General features: G+C 47.4%; 1 protein-coding gene and 1 long non-coding RNA gene across 5 annotated transcripts in view; both read left to right on the top strand.

The window, feature by feature from the left end:
• The first annotated feature begins 695 nt into the window (after window positions 1-695).
• The window catches only part of MGRN1 (mahogunin ring finger 1), a 47,770-nt gene continuing 26,086 nt past the window's right edge, over window positions 696-22,379 (top strand). The window contains exons 1-4 of one of the 4 annotated variants that reach the window (XM_085238090.1): window positions 696-901; window positions 5,618-5,736; window positions 7,679-7,767; window positions 13,239-13,385. In XM_085238090.1, coding sequence (XP_085094216.1) covers window positions 814-901; window positions 5,618-5,736; window positions 7,679-7,767; window positions 13,239-13,385 — 443 coding nt within the window. In that variant the 5' untranslated portion in view covers window positions 696-813. The remainder of the gene's footprint in view (window positions 902-5,617; window positions 5,737-7,678; window positions 7,768-13,238; window positions 13,386-22,379) is intronic. The other 3 variants (XM_085238088.1, XM_085238091.1, XM_085238089.1) reach the window with 3 other exon arrangements.
• LOC146543259 (uncharacterized) lies at window positions 7,775-12,923 on the top strand. Its single transcript, XR_014886899.1, has 2 exons — window positions 7,775-10,337; window positions 12,614-12,923. It is a non-coding gene; the product is annotated as an uncharacterized LOC146543259 (long non-coding RNA).

Raw genomic sequence — 22,379 nt, 5'->3', positions numbered from 1 at the left:
GGGAGGGCTGTGAGCTCTGTGCAGTGTTAGGGAGCCAAAGTTCACAGGCATGCCACTCCTTCTGGCCAGGAATAGCTGTCAGCGCTGTCTCCAAGGTTCTTTTTACAAGCAACTGAAAAACAGAGTAGCAGGGAGGGGGCAGAAGGCAAAGCATTTTGCTCTGTTAGGCCACAGGCTCCATGCAGCTGGTTGGACTTTGGCTGAGCAATAAGCAGCAGGCTGCAAGCAAACACACTCCTTAGTTACAGGGCTGCTTGTGACTCCAGGATGCACCGTGAAAGGCAGCAGTGACGCTGTGGGAGGCTGGGTGCTTCCTTGCAGGGCCGTCACGTTCCCAGATTGACATTCCAGTGCCCGAGGTCCAACCTCAACACCTTTTTGATGGATGAGGAGATGGTGCCCTGGGTGCTGGTGCTCCGGGACCTGGTGCCACGGCTCTTGGTGGCAGTGAGCTGAGGACAGAGCTCCCGGTGGATCTCCCCTGCACACTGCTCCTCCTCGGCCACCCTGCCGAACAGCACCGCTTCACCTCTACATCTTGCCTACAATCACGCACGGCAAAACCGCGGGGACGGGAAAAACTCCTGCGCGCAGGGAGCATCTCTGCGCATGCGCCGCGAGCGGCGCCCCCTGCCGGCGCAGTGCCGTGTGCTGGGGGGGAAGGCGGCTCCGCCGCGGGGCCTGACGGGAGTTGTAGTCGCGGGCTCGGAGGACTCGCTGTCCCAGCGTGCCCCGCGCCGCCGCCGCCGCCGTGAGTGCGGGTGCGGGCCGCTCGCCGCCGCGTTGCCGTGCCGCCCCCGGGCCGCCGCCGCCATGGGCTCTCTGCTCAGCCGGCGCATCGCGGGCGTGGAGGACATCGACATCCAGGCCAACTCGGCCTATCGCTACCCGCCCAAGTCCGGTGAGGGTCGCGGCCGCGGATGGGGAGCGGGGCTTCGCGCGGGGCCCGGCGCTGCTCGGCGTCCTGCCCGGGCCTCCGCCGGCAGCAGCGCGCGGTGCGCGGCCCCGCTCCGGGTGTGGGGCAGTCTGGGGCCGCTCCCGCCGCTCTGGAGCCGCCGCCAGCCGTGGGGCATCGGGGGGAACTCGGAGCGGGGGAGCGGTGCGGGACCGCCGTGCCGTCACGGCCCGTGTTTGTGTGCGAATGCCGGGCTCCGTGCCGGGCTCGGCCCGAGGCTCACCGACGGGCTGGCTGCTCGGCCGGCCGGGCTCAGCTTCTGCGGAGTGATCTATTCCTTCCTTTCACGAAAGCAGCCGTCAGGGCGTTCTGATGTCTCCCTCCCTTACTGTACCCACACGCTGGTCCCGCGGCTCGGGACGGTGCTGCGCCCGGCGGGCTGTCAGGGCTGTGATGGAGCCGGGGTTCCCCTTGGGTTTGTTGCGGTGGCAGATCTGAAGCAGGGGCCTGCCGTCGTTGCACCCTGCCTCGTTGCAGGTTTGCCTTCGGGAAGGATGGGGGTTTTCCATGAGCCTTTTCCTCGTGCGGTTGCTCGGGAGTTGCCTGCACTGCACTCACCCTAACAGCACAGCTGGCACCTGCCTAATGCTGACACACGGACAGGATTTTAGATGTTAGATTCCAACTGGATTAATTATTACTACTGCACACAGTGAACCTTCAGCTGCTTCTTTGAATTCATCACCGTTCAATTTTCTTACTGTTGTAATTAGTTGGATCAGCATTTAAGTTGTTGGGTTTTAGCCAATGTGCTCATAGACAGAAGTCAAGACAGCAGTGCTGTGTTCCTGGGGTCTGCTCCATACCCACCTCCCCAGGAGCAGTGATGTCCCTGATGCTGTCACAGAGCCTACCATGTAAAGCCCCTAGTAAACCAAATAGCTGATGCTTTCCTGCAGCTGATTAAAAAATATATTTATTTCCTTAACAGCTCTGGATGCAATTAGTTGCTTGTTAATTGTGGCTGAATTTTGTGTTGTACTTGCTTGTGCTCTTCTGGAAAGCACGCTGGCTGTGGCCTTTCTCCTCACCTTCTTGAGGTTTATCCAGCAAGGCTCTGTTGGCTTCAGGGAGAAGAGCTGTTGGAACTCACATTGCTTTGTGCAGAACAGATCCAAGTACTTCTAAGCTTTAGAGTCAGAGGGTTACTGAGAGAGGAGTGGAAGGAGTACTGCCACAGCCTGCCTCGTTTTAAGGTGATGTGTTGAGATGGACGCTGTCCCCTGGTCCTGCAGTCCTTGGGCTGGCTGATTTGGGGCTGGCAGGGCTGCTGTCCCTAGCATGAAACCCCACAGCCTGAAGTGGGTGTATATGATCAGATGTGATTCCATTGAGCTCACCGGAAATGGTTCATAAAGTTCTTAGGCTAAATGATTGCTAATTATTCCCAGCTTGACAATATCGCAGCAAGCTCTGTACTGCTTTAAAGGAAAAAGGTAGATTTTCCATCTCATGTGTTGTGTGTTTGAATGTGTGCCCTGCAGTGCCAGCTCGACATCCCTGCAGGCTCTTGGCTGCCCATGGGCTAACTGAAATGCAGAAGTGTGGGCAGGGAGTGCTCCCTGAGCTGACTCTACTGCTGGGGCCCTGTGTGGCATTGGGGGTTCTCTGCTGCTTTCTGTGTCCCATCCCTCTGGGTTCAACCAGGTCCTGACTCATGGCAGGTATCTGGGCAAGCTGCTGTGGCTCTGACCAGCTGCTGGCTGGGATTGTTTTGGTGAACGCAGGTTTGCATTCTGGAGCAAATATGCCACCTGCTATGAAAGCTGTGTTATGCGAGGAGAAAGCCACAAAGTGTGGGCATCCCAGTGGTGATGGAAGCAGCATGTCAGCCTCCCTGTGGAAGGGAGTGGGGCTACTTTACCAGGCAGTACTGAGCGCTGGCATCTTGTTGAGCCAGGGCTGGGTGCAAACGCTGTGATGAATATTCTCTTTTCCTCTATTGGCTATTGGTGTGCTCAGTGCTGGGTCAGCCGTGCTCTGTGGAAGATGGAGCTGGCTGTTAGGGAATCCACCTTGGTCCCAATGAACCAAAATCACTGACAGGGGGCTGGCAGATCATTCAGCAGCCTCCTGTGCAACAGGGTGATTAAGAGTCCTCCTCTGAAAATGCCTTGTGTGGTCCTCTGAGGTTCTAGCTATGGGTTGTCTGCATTTCCCTTCCTGCATCCAGCCAAGTGCTGTAAGGTGACTCCTGATTTCCGTACATTGCTTTTCACTGGTACCTTTTAACCTCCTTTGCTTTGTGGAGACTGCAAGCATTGCTGATGCCTGCCCGGTTGGAAGGGAGTTGGAGGAGCGCCCAGCCTGTAGAGAGGAATCAGTGCCTGCATGCAATGGGCTAATAACAAGTAATCACAAGGAACAGCTCCTGATCCTCGCTGTGCTTCTGTGCTTGGAAAAGTAAAACGATCCGTGTCATTGCACGCAGCCTCGCTGTGTGATGCCCCCATCACTTTAGCAACCAGTGAGCAATGCACCAGTGCTTCTGCAGCTCATTTGTCAGCTCATTGCTTGTTCCACAGAGCTCATCCGCAGTGTGCAGCGGGCAGGGTGCACCTGCCCTTGGGATGGTTTTCCTCCCCCTGGAGTAGGTGCTTGCAAGAAAATTGCAGACCTTGGCTTTTTTGGGAGCAAAAAGGAGAGATGATGCCTCTGTGAAACCTGCTTTGTTGTTTGGACCCAGTCTGTCACCTTCCTCTTGGCTCGTGAGCCGCGTGCATTGCGACAGTGCTGGGACAGAAGTACTGCAGGTGCAGTCCCATTGTCCCTGTTACTGTGCTGTACTCCTGGAGGCCCTCAGCCCCACCTGCTGCTCCTTCCTTGCCACCTTCTCCATAGGCACTTGTCTTATGGCTCAGCAGCAGTTTCTTCCTTTGCTGTTTTAATTGCTTTTGTTGATCTGGGTTCTATTTAGCCCAACTCGGAGCCACGTTGTGATTTGCCACGTGGTGGCTTTTGGTGACCTGGGCACCGAGGTTGGTGAAGCTGATTCAGGTGCTGGCTGAGGAATTAAAGAAAGATCCAGTTCGTTCACTTCACCATTAGTTCTAATAGTGGCAGGAAGCCTAAATTGTCATCTAACTGCACTCTCTTCGCAAAGATGCTACAATACAGTTGTCCCAAGCAGTGCCTCAGACCGCCTTGGGATGCTCTGCAAAGCAAGCTGTCTTTGGAAGGTGCTGTGCTCAGTGGTGGTGAGCCCATGTCCTCTGGGGTGGGATGCTAATGGCAGAGCAGTGAGTGACAAGATGGGATGGACGGGCAGTGGCATGGAGGTGAGAGGCCCAGAAATACAGGCTGGGCTGAGCCGAGCCCCACATCAGTGTGATCCTGGATAATCAGCTGTTGCAATTCTGAAACATCCTGCACAAGCATTTTCTTCGCAGTTAATCAGATGAAATGCTCCAAAACACAATCCTACTTGACCCACATAAAATGTGAAATTAATTCCTATCCCTCAGCATTTGTCATGCTTTTCTGAACCTCCATGTAAGCATAAAGCACCGTGGTGTATCTCAGCTGCAGGGACGGCATCGAGCTGGCTGTGCTTGGAGGTTGTGTGCAGATCAGCATTTTAATCTTTTGCTTTTAGGGAGGGGTGGGAATAGGTGGTCTGCCAGTTGGAGTACCTGTGTTTCAGTCCTGTGGAATCTGGGTAGATTCTGTGCTGAGGTTGGTTGCCGTATCTGGAAGGACAGACGTGTTTAATATAAACATCTGGACGCTTGCAGGCTGAGCTCAGCAACAGAGAGCGCTCATCCTTAGAGCACTGCCAGCTGTGCAGAGAGGTTTTTCTTGAAGCATAAAGGAGGAAAATTTTAATGGAAAAAGCAGAACCGTTCATGAAAGCCCTTCCGTTTCAGAGTAAATCATGCTTTTAGCTAGAGGGACTGAAAATCCTTCCATAATGCCCCCATAGCCATGCACCTGAACAGTTACTGCTTCTGCAACTCATTTTAAAACAAATTTTAGACTGTGCACCTAGAGAAGGTAATGAGTTTTTGGCTCCAGGTTTAAAAACCCCACTCTGAAACTTAAGGAAAATGGTTCGAATGGAGCCTTTTAACACCCTCCTGATTCTTAATCCTTGGAAGCTCCAACTCCATAAAGTTCAGGTGTGAGCGTTCTCCCAAAGCCTTTCTAGAAGGAAGCTACATCGGTAGTGTTCTCACACACGCATGTGTGGCTGCAGCCTGGGGGCATGGGAGGGAAAGCCAAGTGCCCAGCAGGAACCCCTGGGGGTGTGCAGGGAAGAAGCCTGGTCCTTCTCTGAGCAGGTGTTTGTGGGACAGAGGTTTGCATCTGGAGCTGCGACAAGGAGGAAGGATTCATCAGAATTGAGAAATATTGGGAAGAGCTCTTTCTTTTCTCGAAAACAAGTTAAAATGGGATCATCTCCTCTGTAGTGATTTGTTCCAGAGTGATTTTGTTGCGCTTCTGCTGTTGGCAGTGACCTTGTGTAGTACAGGGAAGGAGTGAACTAGCAAGTATTTTCTCTGTCTTGTGCTCATATGAATTGAGAAATGTATAGACCAGCTGTTCTTTAGGAAGTATGGATTTAAGTGTTTTCATAGAATATCCTGAGCTGGAAGGGATCCATGAGGATCATCGAGACCAACTCCTTTTGTTTCCTTTTTTTTTTTTTTTTTTTTTCCCTAGGAAACTACTTTGCAAGCCACTTCTTTATGGGAGGCGAGAAGTTTGACACCCCTCACCCCGAGGGATACCTTTTTGGTGAGAACATGGATCTAAACTTCCTTGGGAATAGACCTGTTCAGGCAAGTTCCTATATCCTATCTGTTTTGCACTTCTGTTTCAGGCTCATAAAGCCTCTTCATCAGGTTTCCCAATTAGAACATAACATCAGTTTTCCCAATTGGAACATGGAAATATTTTGAGGCTCGCAGATGGGGAACTGTGGAAAGCTGCCTGCCCCAGTGCAGAGCCTCTGTTCAAGTAGAAAGTGCAGGTGAAGAACACAATTAGGAAGGAGGGACTTCAAATGGAAATTCTGCTGGACATGCAGAGCTGTGCAGGCAGGAGGAGGCCCACCAAATACCCTGTGCCACGTCTGTGTGCAGGGCAGTGATGAAGTGCTGACTGCTTCTCCTTTGCCCTGTAAGCAGCAGCTGCACAGCACTCCAAGGAAAACAGAAGATGCAGCTGTCAGCTCGATACCTGATGTGCTTATGGCTGCAGGGACTGGTTGTGCAGTCTCAGAGTTGCATTATCTGTGTGTCTCAGCCTGGGTTCCCTTGCAGGCATTCTGGCACTGAATTTCATTTCTTCAGAGGGGAGTGGGTGAGATCACTATTAACACAGTGGGACATTTGCCAAATGGGTTTAAGAGTGGGAGGCTGTCGTGGTCTACAGTTTGCCAATGTAAGGTAATGCCCTTTGGCAGCTCTGATTAATCTTCAAGGAAAAAAAAACTACTTGAGCACGCAGCAGCAACACAGCTCTGTGGAAATTGGCCAGTTTCTCCTTTTGAAATAACTGAGGACTTGGTTGCTGTGTGTGCAGCACTGCTACTGACCACAGTGCTGAGCAGTTGGGTCACAAAGAAAGCTGTTGCTGCCTCCATGAAGTCTCTGCTGCCTGTGGCTGTGGATTAGCACCCTCGTGTTGGTCAGAAATGGCATGTTTTCGTTCATACTCTGGATCTTGCCACACTAATAAGCTTCTGTGGCCCAAGGGAACAATGGTACAGGGTTGTGTGTTGGAACTGCCTGAAGCTCAGCAGGAGCAGCAGTAGGCTGCCTGCTTAGCAGATTCCTCATTTCTATGGATACACACGTACTGGTGGTCCCTGATATTCCTCTGAGTCAGCTGTACTCTCTGGTAGCTCAGCATCACTGCACAGCTCCTGGTAGTTGTGTTTGAAGGACCACAACTTTGATGTGGCTGTGAGGTGGCACTGTTGCTGGTTACGTTCCCCATAACTGTCAGCCTGAGAGCCTGTCTGGTACCTCTGTTTCTCTGTGTCACAGTGTTGCTCTGATGCAGTCTGAGAAATGCAGTGATTGCATTTCTAGTCTGAGCACCTACAAACCTTGCAGACATTTCAGCCTGAGATGCAGTGGGGGAATCTGCAACAGCAAGGGTTGCAGGCCCCACATTGAGCAGTTCTCTCTGCATTTCTTTGTGGAGGTTCTTTGACCAGTGTAGAAAACTAGTCTGCAGCACCATCCTTCTGCATTTAAAGGGCAGTCTGTGAGAGAAGATCTGGATTGTGGAATTGAATGAGGACCCCTATTCCCATCTCTCTTTTTTTTCTCTCCCTTCCCCCATACATTTGCCTCATTGTTTCAGAATAAAAGAATTTCCCCCAGTAATCCAGAGCTTCTGCATGCTGATTATCAGTCAGTCACTGTTTGCACTCTGTAATACATGTGAAAGGGCAGCATATCTTCTGCTCAGGCTGGAGGTAATTTCTGTACTGAAAATAAAATCTTGTGAGAGCGAGGCTTTCTAGACTGCAGTTTCAGAGTGCAGAAAAAGAGCTTATGAGAGTGCCCTTGTTAAGGGACATACCCCTGGTGTGCTTGGCCAGAGCAGAATTTCCACTCTGAAACATGCTTGATTTATCTGTAAATACAATTCTGTCACTGTTCTTCGGAGTTAGATGAATGTTTCTTGATTTGGGTAAATAGTTTGGAGGGTAACGTACTGCTACCTTATGTAATAATAAGACAACAATCATTTGCTTTTCTATTTCAGTTCCCATATGTGACCCCAGCTCCCCATGAGCCCGTGAAGACACTGAGAAGCTTGGTGAATATCCGCAAGGACTCTCTCCGCCTCGTCAGGTACCGTTACTGCCTGAACTCATTTCATTCAGCCCAGGGATCTGGAGCATCTGGAGCCAAACTGTCAGTTCCATATGGTTTAGAGGGACAGCTGAATCCCAGATCGTTGTTGGTAGATGTATTCAGAAGGTTCTGGGTACCACTGTGATCAGAGTTTTCAGGCAGTTCACGTGCTTCTTCGTCCCTGGACTTAAGCAATCTGTATTTTCAGAGAGGACCAGTATGTATCTCTACAAAGAGAACAGAGTGGTAAACAAAGCCTTGAATTTTGCCTGCTATTGCTAGCACAAATGGAACATATTAGTCGGGTCAGTAAACTCTTCAGACAGATTCCTTTCTGCATTCTTGTGTAAAGAGAAGCCAGAAAGTAGTTGCTCCTGGTGCAAATCACTGGCAGGGAGCACTGATTGGTTTTGAGTGAAACTTCCTCAGCTTCCTCCTGCTGCCAAGACAAAGTTTGGTCCTGCTGTTATGTACTAATGTAAATGGCTTCTATCCCATGAGTAGGGAAAGGAGTTCTGGATAGTCTTGGAGATCTATTACCTTTCACTGCTTTACACTGAGATCAAAGGCCACGCTAACAAAAATGTGACTTCTGGACTAGATGCAGTGGTTAACACTTGGACTTGAGGCTGCCTTCTATCACACAGATGGCTGAAGAGCAGAGACCCAGCACACAGTGCTTTGTTTTGGTCTGAGCACCTGGGCAGATGTCCAGGCTAAGCATTTCCCAGAGATCCTCGAGTCTCTGAATTCTATGTTATGGACACGGGGTTGGAGGGGTGGCAGGGGGCCAGGTTCAGCTCTCAGCCAAGGTGATTCTGAGAGCGTGGTGTAATGTGAGTCAGTTGAGTCATAACCATGCAAAACCTCCAGTTTGTTTTTATCTGAAAACTGACATTGTTTGTTTGTTATTAAATGAATGATACCTGTTGTTTCAAAATCAGTTGAACAGGAAAAGAGAGAACTTCTGAAGAAGTAACTGTTGGCAAACTGTTCTGAATGCTGTCCAGCTTTTTCAGCTAAGGGCTGTGAAGTTCTCTTCTGGAACAAAGTCTCACATTCTTCCCAGACTTGCTGTGGAAAGGGCATTTCATTCTTCTTTCAAACATCCACAGTACAACGGAGGAGTTGTTGGTGGGGTTTAGTTTAGTTCATAGAGTTCTATCATTCTGTTTTCTGTGATTTCACGCCCTGCCAAGCTGAGTTGCAGCTCTGGACTATTTGAGATGTAGTATCTATGTACCTTGGCATTATCTTAGTTTTGCCTCCCTGTGATTCCCAGTACTTCTAGTTCTTTGCCTCATGAGCTCTCACAGGCTCTTGTACTGCTGTGTTAGAGCTGACAACAGCACCACCAACACTATTCTATTTTATTTTATACCAACGTAGACCCAAAATGGGATTTTAATTGCCAGTCCTTAAGGACGTGTTCTGTCATGTGCTTTTCAACTGTTCTTTACTGCAGGCTTTTCATTTCTCCCTGTGTACACATAAAGACACTTGCTGCCCCCTCCAGCTTAGTTCATTGGCAGTTAATGGTTAAGGCTTGGAGATTCTTCCCAGAAGTAAATAAGGTACCAATGAACTGAGTGTCTTGGTATGAAGTAGACTCTGAACATCCCCACAGTCCATTTATTTTTGCTTGTTATTTTTAACTGAAAATTGGTTGTTTTCCTGTGAAAAGAGTATTGATTCATAATTTGGAATGTAGAGCTTAATGGAAGAAGGTGAAGAAATGTGCACTCTGGGTTTCCTGCCTTGCTGTCACCAGACAAAGTTCTGAGCTTTGCTGAATCCTGAGTATTTCCAGCAGCTTTGGAGAGGAGCAGCAGTCCTCTGGATGTTGATGTTGGAGTTGTGAGTCTCTGATGCCCATGCGAGTGCTTAATTTCTAACAGGATGAGGGTCTGCAGACCTCAGAGGAGGGCAGCATGAGTTTCGCTGTTAAGCATTGACAGAAGAAAGTGGTTTTGTGTCTGTCTTGTTGCCCTTCTTGGCCCTGGCATGGGAGCTGCCTTTCAGAGCTGTAGCACCTGATGGGCAGGAACAGGCTGCTTGCTCATACCTTGAAAGTACCTCCCGCTGCAGGAGGAGGATCAGCTTCCGAGGCAGTGTTTCACAGAGCAGGAGCCCCCTGGCTCAGCCACTCTTCTTCAGTGTGGGCTTTGGATTTTGAGTAGAGCATCGTGGAACAGAAATGTGAACACTGCTAGAGATGGCAGCCAGTTCTTCGATTGGTGACTGCCTCAACACTGACTTAATGCATTTATGAGTGTATATCATGCTGCAAACTCACACAATACTTAACATTTATAATGCATGTCTATGGAGTTGTTCAAAACCTTTCATTTCCTCATAAGATCAAATCAGGTTCGACTTGACCCATTTCTGTAACATGCTGCTGTTAATTATATTTTTATCTTTTAATTCTTTAACAGACAAGCAAAAAGTTCCAGCAGTTCCACTGTTTTATCCAGAAGGGATGTCAGACTAAGTGGCCTCAGCTCCCTTGGTCAGCCTGCTTTGACTTTTACATCATAGCATTGGATCAGCTATTTGTCCTCAAGGTGGTCGGTCTGTTCTGCTCTGAACGTGTGATTGTTAAGGCTATGTAATTAACTTGTGTGCATGACCAAAAGGCACACTAACAAAGTCACTGGTTTCTAAATTAGTGCACGCATCTGAGGCCACCTCACATCAGCACTGCCTGTAGGGCTAGACTAACATGTACACTGTAAACTTCAAGTACAGATGGAGACAGAAGGGCTCTTGAAACTCCTGAACCACCTCCTTGTATGCCACATTTGTTGCAAAGATGGGCGGAATGCAAAATGTGTGGCTTTGTCTTGTTGATCCCCTGAAGTTTACATCCTGCACCATAAGGTGGAACATGAAATGTCTCTGCCTCTCAAAGTATGCACTGTGGTAGTCCTTGCTTGTCCCCTGATTCAGCTGCTGGCTGGCAGAGCTGCAGCCTTTTATCACATGACTCCTTGTTATGTGGCCAATGTTTTCATTAATCTCCAGCACCAGTATGTCACCATGGGAGATGTGCAGGCAGCCTTACTGAGGCTGCTGCTGTTCAGAATGTGTGCTTTGCCCCTTGTTCCAGTGATGCTACTGCAGGCAGACAGGTCTGCGACTCTACTACTCTGCAGCAGTGCCCTCTCCAGAAGCCTGCCCACCAAGCACTAGGTTGTAGTAACTAGGTTAGCCAGAGTGCCAGATCAATTCTAGTCCAGATTTCACCCTTTCCTACTTACAAGTGTGGGGACGTGTTCTGAGTGCTGGCTGGGAGCTGCAGGAGTGAACCTGGGAGCAGGAAGGTGATAAGGGAATCTGGGTGCTCAAAATGATTTCCCTAAGAAGACAAAACAGAGAATGGTTTTACTGTTGACATCTTGCTCTTGTGGGATCCACCCTCCTGCAGGTATCCCACTTTGTTACTTGGGGCTATTCTGGGTATCTAGGCTTGTGTTGATCAGCAACTATGCCTCTGTGTGCAATGAGAGCAGGTGAGCTGGCTAACCACCATCAGTGCCTGCATGAAGCAAGTGCTGGCTTTCCCTTACCCTACTTCTTCTGGAGGACTGGCAGGTGCATGTTAGCCTGGAGATCTTGCTCCTCTTGACCTTTGCTGCCTACCTTGGATCAGCAAAGGACCACAGAGCAAGAGCTAATTTGCAGCTCGTGTTGCTGCTTTCTCTGGACATGCACAACACTTGCAAATGGATAAGAGGATTGTTGCCTTCTGTCTTCTCACATTGGTCCAGCACAAAATATCGAAGCTACAATCATATTTTCTATGGCTAGAATGCTTCCTGTGCACAGCCTTGAAATGCTATGATTTTATTCTTTGAATGTCACCTGCTTGTGTGAAAGTACTCATGGAATACTCACGTACAACAGAATACTCATTCTATTACTGTTTATTGTCTCCTGGCTGCTGCAGATATTTAGTCTGCCCATTCCTGGGTTTTGTTTTGTTTTTTTGTACTAGCAGTTTGGACGTATTCTAACTTGATTTACTCCTCCGACCTGAGTGAACCGCTGGCAAAAGTCTTGCTTTGAGTCTTTCAGACAGAAATGCAAGTGTATGCAGTATTTATCACGGAGTTGGAGGAGTTGGAAGGGACTTCCGGAGATCCTCTAGCCCAACCCCTCCTGCTAAGGCAGGTTCCCAAGAGATTTAGTGAGGTCACATTAGTACAAATGTGCATGTTTGGTATTTGATTGTACTGCTCTTAAATTTTATTTTGTGCCTTCTGTATTAATTGGCTGAAGCAGAACATTTCATTCTTGTTTAGTGTGTTAAGTAAAATTCATACCAGAATTCTTAATTAGGCAGCAGTTATTACGTCTCAGTGAACTTGATAAATATGAATTCCCTTGACAATTTTTAGATTGAATGATGGAGGTGTGCCTAGCCTATTTCAGAGTGTTTTCAGCAGTGCAGCATGTTTGTGGAGGCTGTTTAACGAGGGGAGAGGCCAATTAATACTGTGAACTTAGAGATGGTGCCAAGCTTTTCCTGAATAGATTAGCTGCCTGGCTGTGACCCAGGCATCCTGGCAATTAAGCTCATAGTGACAGGCAGTGAGGCTGGGGTGGGCAGCAGAGCAGTATTGTGGTACGCTTCTCAAAGCCAACCTGCTGCATTCACCATTACTACATAATACATGAACCAGCTGTTGGACCTGAAGTTGTAGAATTACAGTGGGGTTTGAATTAACGTATGAGAATCTGCTTCTGTTCTGCCAGTGAGTCGTGTCTTTCTGTCATTTGGTGCTTAAGGACAAGGGGAGCTTTTCTCATGGTATGTTGCATTTGCTGTTTGTTCCAGAATCTGCTGGTTTTCCTGGCCATTGGCACTCACAGCTCACCCACATCTGTATCTTGCTGCCCTGCAGCCTTCCTGCTTCATACCTCCTTTTCCACTGGATTTGTTGCCTGTGTTTTTAGCAGGAGGGAGGAGTAATATTCTGTTGTGGCGGTCGGCCGTCACACAGTGGGATCCAGCTGTCCAGTAGCCCAAACTCAAGTTATTGCTCCCTTTTATGTTCACTGAAATACTCGTTCTTGAATAGGTTATCATGTACCTGATGCAATTGAATGTGTTAATTTTTGTTCATATAATAAATGTATGTACCTCTCAGTCGTGAAGAATGTTGCTTTTCCTAAAGTTCGATGTTCAGTAGTTGACCTTCTTGGCTCTTTCCACGGCTGTAAGACTGGATGAGACTTCTCAACATCATTGTTACGTAATTCACTTCAATAACTTCAGAAGAATCTTGGAAGAACCTTCCTCAGAGGAAAGAACGGAAATTTCCTGGGCATTATGGAAGCCCATGATGACTTTTCTGCCCAGAGCACTTACATTGGAATATTCCTATTCTGATTTTCAGAGTGAACTTGATAGCTATGAAATACCTCATAAATGTGTTCTAATCCTCGGCATTCTTTTGCAGGTATAAAGATGATGTGGACAGTCCTACTGAGGAGAATGGGAAGCAGAAAGTCCTGTACAGCCTGGAGTTCACTTTTGATGCAGATGCTCGTGTTGCCATCACAATCTACTGCCAGGCTACGGAGGAGTTTGTTGGTGGCATGGCCGTGTAAGTCTTGGTCTTGTGGGCTCTTGGAGGGGTACAGAACCTCTCAGGTGAGGAGCCTGGCAAACATCTTTCCTTTCTTGCCTGTGAAGCAGTGCTGCTGCAGATGATGGAAAGTGGATTCTCTTTCTGTTTTATATACTCTGATAGCTTTGAATATTGCTTTCACTTCCTTCCCTCACAAAGCCAATTTCCTCTCTTGTTCCCACATTGGTTTGTCTTTTGGATGTGGGGAAACCATTTTGTGTGCAACAAAGGAGAGGAACTCACAGCTGTGTGCTTTTTCACACAGCAAGATGATTTACAAAATTACAGAAGCAAATACCCTCCTCTCCAAATACGACTTGTTTTTCCAGATCACACCACTGAATGGATTTTTGTGTTCCCTGGAGTGGGAGCATCTGGGCCACCAAAGAGGAGTTCAGCTTGACATGTACATGTGAGTCTGTGAGGAACTGAGACCTATCCAAAGTCCCATTTGGGAGTAAATGACTACCTCAAAACAGGGTGTTGTAAAGAGGCTGTCAGGAACATTTTCTGCCCAGAAACCCTGCCTGTATGTTTTCTGTCAGGTACAGACTAACCTTTGGCTTGCTGTAAAAAGAGTGGTCTGGGTGTCATCCATGGAATCTTCCTCACATACTTCACTGTAGTAATGTATCTCTGCAGATTTCAAAGCCTTTTTATCCAAGTGAGCGCATTTAAACCATTCCAATCAACACTGTGTGTGTCCTCTAAGATTACAAAAATTTCCTCCCTTCACTGAGGGCTATGGTGGCTGAAACTTGCTCTTCGTTGTGTGCACTGGGCACACTTGAGCTGCTGGTACATGACTGCAGACTTCAGTAACCATGGAACAAAAAGTTCTTCTTGTTCTATGGGTAAAGGCTGCAAAAGCTCTTGGCTTTTTCTAGTAGAGGCTTTTGGCTGATCAGGAGTTCTGTGCACATAGTGCTGATGGCTTCTGCAGTGGTGCTCTTGATTTGGGGGTGAAGTCATGGCTTATTTAAGTGATCTGTAGAGGTTTCGGCAGGGAGAAATACGTATGACAAACCATGAAGTGGCTCATGTGCTTTATACAAAGTATAAACATCTCACTAATGATCAGAATAAGGTGGCTTTAGAAATGAGACGACTTCAGTGCTTCCATCCAGATGTGCTTTCCTCCAAACTGGAGGATGTCGTGGTCCAGGATTTTGTTAAGCCTCTCTTTTCTGTTGAAGATTGTGACTGCTTAGTTAATTGTTAATTAAGTTAATTAATTAGATCCTTTTAAGTGATTGAAAAATCCCTCCTGACAAACTCAGAAAATCCCTCCAGCTCTGAGAAACTGAATCTAAATAGAATGCAGCAGGGTGCCTTAGAAATCCTGATGAAGTTTCCATGTTCTGTCTCTTAGGTCCTTAGGTTTCCTGTGAATTTAGTGCTAGTCAAGTGCTGGAATGGCAACCTTGGAGATTGAAGTCCTCTTTTCCTAATACAGGTACAGCGTGGACAGGCAGCTAGTTTCCCTTGTGCTGCCTTGCAGAGCATTCCTTGGTTTTCATCCCAAGAGGGAAACTATTATGGGCTAATGGGAAGAACTGAAGGCCTCCATGGCCAGGGTGGATTTGCTGTTGTAGCTACTGCATAGAGCTTATTGTTTCTGGACTGTGTTCACTTCTGTAACTAGGAACTCTGTCCATTGATTGGAGGTGGAAAACACAGTTTCTGGTTCACTTAAAAGGATGCTATTTTACTGAAATTTCATACCATGCACTAAGCCAGTGGCTTCCTCTTGTTCTGCTGTCTGTTTTTTAAAGCTTATGCAACAGCCATGAATTACCTAATTGCTTTTTAAATTGAATTCCTAGGTACAGTCTCTGAAAGCTAACATAACTCTCAACTTCAGATAAAAAAATATATTTTTAAATACAAAGTTTTTAATCCACCCTGTCCATGGTTCACCAAAAGATGGATCTCTGCTCAGGAGATGAAGGAGAACCTTACCTGCCTCTGCATGAAACCAGGATCTGTGGTCAGTGCTCATTTCTTTGCCACATGTGGCTGATGTGACCGAGTTGCCCTGTTAGGATGGAAGCAGTTCCCAGAGCACTAACCCTTCGTGCTGAAAGTCAAAGCACTTGGATTCAGCTCTTGCTTCCACTGCTGTCCTTTTATTTAATAAATCATAGTTTAACTTCCTCATAGTATAGAATTGATGAGCTGTCTATTTCTGCTCTGGAGTTCTTGCACAATAAATGTTATAGAAAAATAGGGTGTGGGATGCTGTGCTAGAAGCCAGTAAACTTTTTGAAGGCATGATCCTGATTTCATGCAGATGTGTAGGTAGTAGGGGCTGGGGGAAGTGAGATACAAATATAGACTTTATAAGCTGCTTTAATTCAACCCAGGCTATTTTTCCATGTGGAAGTGGCTCATGAAGCACATCTTGGGGCTAGCTGCAGCTGCCCAAATTAGGCATCTCTGCTTCTCTGGATTTGCTGGCTGCTAGTAAAAACCTTTTGAAGCTCTGATTTCAGCCTTGCAAAGCAGTTCTGAAAGGACAGTGCTATAATTACTTTGATTTATTATTTTCAAGTTCTAGTGGGGAAAAAGCTGTAAGTAGAGGAAACTGTAAGAGTGCCTTTTTAGTGCACTAGGAATGCAGCTTCGCTCCACGTGAGGTGGTACTTTTCTCTTTTTCTCAATTTCTCTTGGTGCTGACACCTACATTTAAATAACAAATGTGTGCAAGAGTTGCACTACACTGTATGTAAATCCAAAACTGCATTTCTTGCTGTGCAGCACTTGATTGGGAAGAAGACTGCTTTGTTATAAAGACGCTTTTTTTTTTTTTCCTTCTACTTTCCTAAATTGATGCTAATTCCTAAAATGGGAGAAACTTTCTGGACCATTTTCTAACACAGAAATTTCCTCCTAGTCCTTGGCCTGCAGCATGGCTCCTTAGAAGTGCTAGGCAAGTTATTTTTGCTTCTTTGCTGGAGGAACTGCCGAACCTGATAGCATCCAAACCTGATAGCATCAGTGCTTCTGTGAAACTGCAGCTGGGAACATCATCATGTTCACACAATTTGGAGTGGGAGGATGGAGGGGATGTGGCTCTCAGTGAGGTGAGGCATTGCTTGTTGTCAAGCTTTTGCTCAGCTTGGAGTGACAGCATTCCCTTTGCCTGTGGTCTGTGGGCCTGGCTTTATGAACAGCCAGTCTCTGTGACGAGAAGAAAGTGTTTCTGCAATCCAGGAGTCTTCCTCCTAGAACTGCTTGGGCTCCATCTAAAAGCTGCAGGTTTCATCAGCCTATGCTGCCTGTACTGACCTGCCTTAGAGGGTGTTCAGCACACTCCCAGGTACTGATGTTGGGAGATGTGTTGCCAAGATCTTGGCTGGGAAGCAGTACAGCTGAACACATCTCCCAACCAGTATCTGCATCTTGTCCTGAGCTACTGAACTCTGAATTTCACAGCAAGCTGTTGTTACCATTGTGGGGTTGTAGCTGACCAATAAAGTGTGAAGATGGTGTATGTATGTATCTGGGGAAAGGTGTCCAGTACTTTCTGGTGCTAGTGCAGGTACAGTAGCAGCCTCTTAAACAACATGGGTATTAGATTAAATCTGAGGGGACCACTGCTCTGACTGTCTGAATATCTCTTGTCCAGGTAGAGTGTGCTTGAAGAACCTGTAGATGAAAACATGTTAGTTCTTGGAGGAGCAGCTGGTAAATGACCCAGAGCATAACACAGACCAGATCTATCTATGTCTGGAGCCTTTTTAACAGCATTAATGGAATTAATGGCAACCTGCTTCTGAACAGCTCAGTGTCCCTGTTATCCTCAGTTTTATGTATTGTTGTGGTTGTGTCCATTTTCTTTGATTTTGAGAAACTGCCCTGTCGGGACATTTGGAGGGAAGAAGAACATGGGGTGTTGGGTCAGGAGGATATTTTAGGGATTGGGGATTACGGAGCGGTTGGGTTTGTTCTGCTGGGCAAATTGTGGAGCACACAGATTAAGGGCGGGCCAGAGAGGAGGGGTGCAGGGGATGACTGGGATGGGACCTGGGTATGAGGATCCCTGCCTTAGCGTAGGGAGGCACAAGCACACAGATGTGTGAGCTACATCAGCTACTTGCTAGTGATCACCCGTAAGTCTGTGCTGTCCCTCAGAGAAATGATAAGACAGTCTGTATTGCTTGCAGTGCTAACAGTTCCTAGAGAATACTTGAAGGACTTTCGGTTTATAGCCAGCTTTTTTCTGCAGTGAATGGTTTGTGTGTTTGTACCTTCAGATTTATTGTAGGAGACAAATATGCTTTTGGGAGCAGGTAAAGAGATGCACGTATTCTCTTTTTGTGTGCTCAGTGAATGTATCCTTTCCTTTTCTGGCACAGCCTTGATATGCACACACTATTAGGTTCCTGGGAGGGCCCCCAGGACTTTTCCAGCTGTGAATATCTTGCTGACTAGCAGGAAGGGTTGTGTAGTTATAACATGGCAGCAGTGGATGTTTCCTCGGGGGAAGGAGTCAGACCAGCTGGAAGCACTTAAGGCAGCCAGCTCTTAGGGCAGGAGCAATGTGCACAGATCATGAGCTGCTGATAAATGTGACATAAGAGATGTGAGTTTTTGCAGTCCTTTCTTATGACGAAGACCTTCCTCTTTGGACAGAGATGGTACTCTTTCTTGTCCTAGTAATGTTGCCAATACTATGTTTCTTTATTATAAAGAGAAAACAATGAAAGCATGACAGTTTAGCTCTGCTAGTCTTCACCCTTGTTCAGGATTACTGTTTGTGTTGCTGATGCGCAAATGGGCGTGCTGGAATTTTTTTTTTGTCTAATTCCCTTGCTTGTTCTGCAATGCCTGCTACACATTACAAACATTCTACCAAACTGAAGTGGATGTGACACTGCAATACATGATGTATTTTGTCTGCATGTGGAGATTTGAATAGGTAGTTCACAAAATGAAATCCGACTGAAATGTGTAACTCTGCGCATGGCCGTTTTCACTAAAGCTTGTGTAGGAGAGACAGCAGCACTCATATTCCTTTGTTTAATCAATAGCCTCTGTCTGTCTGTTCAGAGCCTTTGAAAGGTGCTCATGCTGCTTTTGGCTGTGGACTGTGGTGATTAATATGAATTCTTTGCACAGAGAGATTTCTTCAATGTGAAGAAATCAGAGGCAGAGCTTTTTTCTGCTCGGCACAAGCCTTAACAGCCAAAGCCTGCTTTGATCTATGCAGGCACCAGTCCCCAAGGGACTGTAGTGTACAAAGTTCACATGCTGAAAAGCTAAATTGTGTAGATTTCATTGAACAGACAAGCCCTCTGTCTTTAATAAGGGTTCTGGCCTTTGTGCCTTTCTCTGTTGCTGTTCTGTAAGTTGCCGTCTTTGAAGCCTGGATAGAGTCAGGAGTGCAGCTCTCCCTGCAATGAGCTCAAGTGAGATGGCTGCAGGTGCTGGAACAGGATCTGGATGGCAGGGTTTCATTGCATGGTAAGGTGTTTGTTTCCTCCTGGCGTGGCTTGGAAACCAAATCTTGTGAGGAGGCAGGGGAAGAGGAGAACAGTGTGCGTGGCAGTGACTGCAGACTGCAGTGCACCAACTGAGCACCCACAACTTCTAGACTCTGTGTAGGAGTTTCTTGGTGCTGGATCTTGCCTAACTCCGGCTGTGAACCAGGGCTACGGCCTTCTTACATTTTGTTAGTGTTTCTTTTATCAATAAAAAATCACTTTGAGTTACTGGGGACACTTGCTCAACTTCCCTCTTCCCCAAAAACTCACTTGTTCAGATCCTGTCCAAAGATGAAATGGAAATGTGCAGATAGAAGGGAGAGGGAACAATGTACTTTCTCCACATCAGCTCCTGGACCCTTTGAACACCAGCAGAATGTGACTGGCTCCTTCTTCACTGAGGATGTGGAGCTTGCCAGGCAGCTGCATGCTGCAGCAGCAGGAGAGCTGGTTCCTGAGTACCCTCTAGAGCTGGGACTGATGCCCTGCTGTAAACTTCCCCAGGCCCCGACCTAGGGAGGAGTGAGAGGGAGACTCCCCTGCATGTTCATCTTGCTTCTCTAATGAGAGTGTAGCAACAGCAGATTCACTCATCTTAGCCAGAGGTTCCCAAACACTACCTTGCTCCTCGTGGTTTGGGAGCTAATTGAAGTCTACAGGTGCCCAGTAGCAAATCTGGTCTGTTTGAGCCGTGGACTGAGCAACTGCATGCAGGTAGGAAGTGCTTCTCAGCTGAGGGCAGAGGAGTGAGAGCTGGGGAATAATTTCAGTTAGTTTCTTGGATTCCTTATATTCTTCAATAAGCACACTGTCTATGTCAGGCATCCACGCCATCTCTGACCTCCACTCTCCTCTGCACTTCGGTTGCAGTAGGTTCCTCTCTTGTCACCTTAGATAAGTCATTCCCCTCCTTCCCAGCTGCACAGGGAGAATTGTGCCTCTGCATAGCTGGGAAGCTTTGAGAGAGCCACAAAAGGAGCTAGATAAAGGCATACTCTATTCATTGCGCCTGACAACGCAGTAAATAAAACTTCACTCAATTGCTCGCTCTGTAATTCACATACAAAAGATCTGTCATCCTGATCTCTCCCACACCGTGCTTTAAATGCAAAGGATGGGGTCAGACCTTCCAGTAAAGCAGCACTATTGTAGTGCTGTTCAGAAAAGTCTTTGAGGGTAATGTATTGTCAATGCATCTACCTTGGCAAGAAGAGCAGAGAGCACATGATGGTCCTGATCTTCATCGTGACCTTTCAGAATTTAACGTTGATCTTGTGGCAAACCTTGAAGACCATCTCCTCATGGATCCTCAGAGGTTGCTGGAACTACACCAGTTTTCCAGGGAAAGGCAGATTATGCCAATGGAGAACCTATTTTTTTTCTCTTGGTTTGAGAGGAATTAAATATCCATCATCATCTGGTATCCAGGTTCTTAGTGCCTCAGCTGCAAAATGCATCCTAATAACTATGCTTTAAATTTGTGTGTTGGGTAATGAGCCCTGGAGGGCAGGCAGCCATCCCTGTGAGCTCTGTGCACTGACATCGGGTTGGGAGGCCTAGAACAGTTTGTGTGGGTGCTGGGAGCCTGGCTCAACCCAGCCTCCTGCATGGGCAGGGTATCTTTGGGCTCTGCATCAGCTGGGGCTGGGAATGTGCCCTGCCTTCCCCTTCTGCTTGGAGAGGGGAATGCAGTGGTAGGGTTGCTAGAAGTGTGTTTAAAAAGTCACAAAGTAGGCCTTGCTGCAGAGGTGTTGCTAGGGAGATTGAGGAAAGTTAAGCTCCAAAAGCAAGATTGAAGGTAAGTGTTAAATAGTTATGGTAAGTAAAGCAAGAGCTGCATTTGCTGCAGAAGCAGAGCAGTTATTGCTGCGCCTTGTCCTCCAGCCAGTGCTGACTGTGATGTCTTATCCATTACAAAGTCTGTGCACATGCACCAATCCCATTTCAACATCCAGGTCCTTTAACGTAAAATAGCTTCTTGTACAATATTAAGGCTCAGATGTGTCTTCACTAATCACCTCTGCTATCCTGCAGCCTGGTCTTTTCTACTAGATGTGCAGTCTCAGGTGTGATGCTCAGTTCTGCAGTTACTGGCTGACTGTGCAACTTGAGCTTTTCCCACAACACTTCCTTCACCACCTCTGGAGGTGAGCTATCCAGCCCTCCTGCTCCCAGCTCAGAGAAACCAGAAGGCATTATGCCTGATGTAGAAGAGCTTTGCATTGCCATCCTCTTCTGATGTGCTGTGCTCCTCCACAAAGTCTAGTTAGGCTGATACTAATTGGAGCTTTCCAACTTCTGCTTACACAGCTGGCGGCTTGTAAACTGCGTCTGCATTTTGGAACAGCTGAATGTCCTCCAGAGTACTGAATCGTTTTACAAGCAAGGATGGTCTTTTTGTGCTTCTGTGCATGCTTTGTTAACTGCTTTACCTGACAGCACTCCATACTGATTTGGTCCACAGCGAAGCGATGCCTTTGTATCTTCTGGTGTTGTCCTCTTTACAAGGCTGGCAGCAGCACTGTTCACCTTATCGTTTGAGAGTTGTTATCAGCAAAATATGCCAAGCTGATTGGCAGGGAATACTTTGTGATATCCCAGCTTGAATTAAGGAAAAACTCAACCTAGAGCTCTTGGTTCTAATGTGACACTTGTCCCAGGCTGTCTGGTCAGTCATGGCCAGTAGCAGTTAAGTTTCAGCAGTCACCAGAGCTTCTGACTGCTCAGAGATCTTTGCAGTGGCTGGAGGGCAGTATTCTCCCAAGTCTCACTTTATGAAACTCTGCCCTGGAAGTCAGAATCAGTGTAGGAGAGACATCATCCTATCATTGTGATGGGTTAACATCTTCCTTGTAGAACTGGAGTTAGACCTGTCTATCACTGGGCCTGTGGAGGTCTGTTGTTTCTGCAGTGTAGGCCTGTTGGGCGAGGGATCTTTCTCTCTGTTTTGTCAGTATGCTCTGAACACAGTGTTAGTAGCTCAACAGCACAAAGGCTGCGGTAGTAAAACCAGCTTTGGATGTTCCCACCCTGCTTTATAGTCCACTGCCTGCTCCTTTGTGCCAGAGCTGGCATAGTTCAGAGATCACGTGGCAGAAAGGAGCATAAAATCTTGTTTTGCCACTGCAGCCCCTTGTAAGCTGTGCTCTATGTAGTGAAATATATTTTCTAGGGCAGACAGTGCTGGGGGTTCTGGATGCAGGAGATGCTGGATGTTAGCTCTGGTTCACTTCCCAGAGGCATCTGGCCCAGCCTGGCAGTGCTGGGACTTGGTTGCATTTCATTGATGGCCCTTGGGTAAGTGGGAGAGTTGTGACTTCTCTAGGAGGCTGGCATAGAGGACTGGTTGGTGGTTCTCTAGTGCTGTTGGTGCTGTGAACCTCTAGGGAAGTATGTGAGGAGTAAAGAGCTGGGGAATTGGTCTGAATGGACCTTGCTTTCCAGAATGGCCCTATGCCAAGTAGTGTTTCTCACTGCAGTC

This window comes from Meleagris gallopavo, chromosome 16, assembly GCF_905368555.1.
Source record: "Meleagris gallopavo chromosome 16, MGAL_WU_HG_1.1, whole genome shotgun sequence".
Classification (NCBI taxonomy): Eukaryota; Metazoa; Chordata; class Aves; order Galliformes; family Phasianidae; genus Meleagris; species Meleagris gallopavo.
This window is presented reverse-complemented; position numbering and strand designations above follow the sequence as displayed.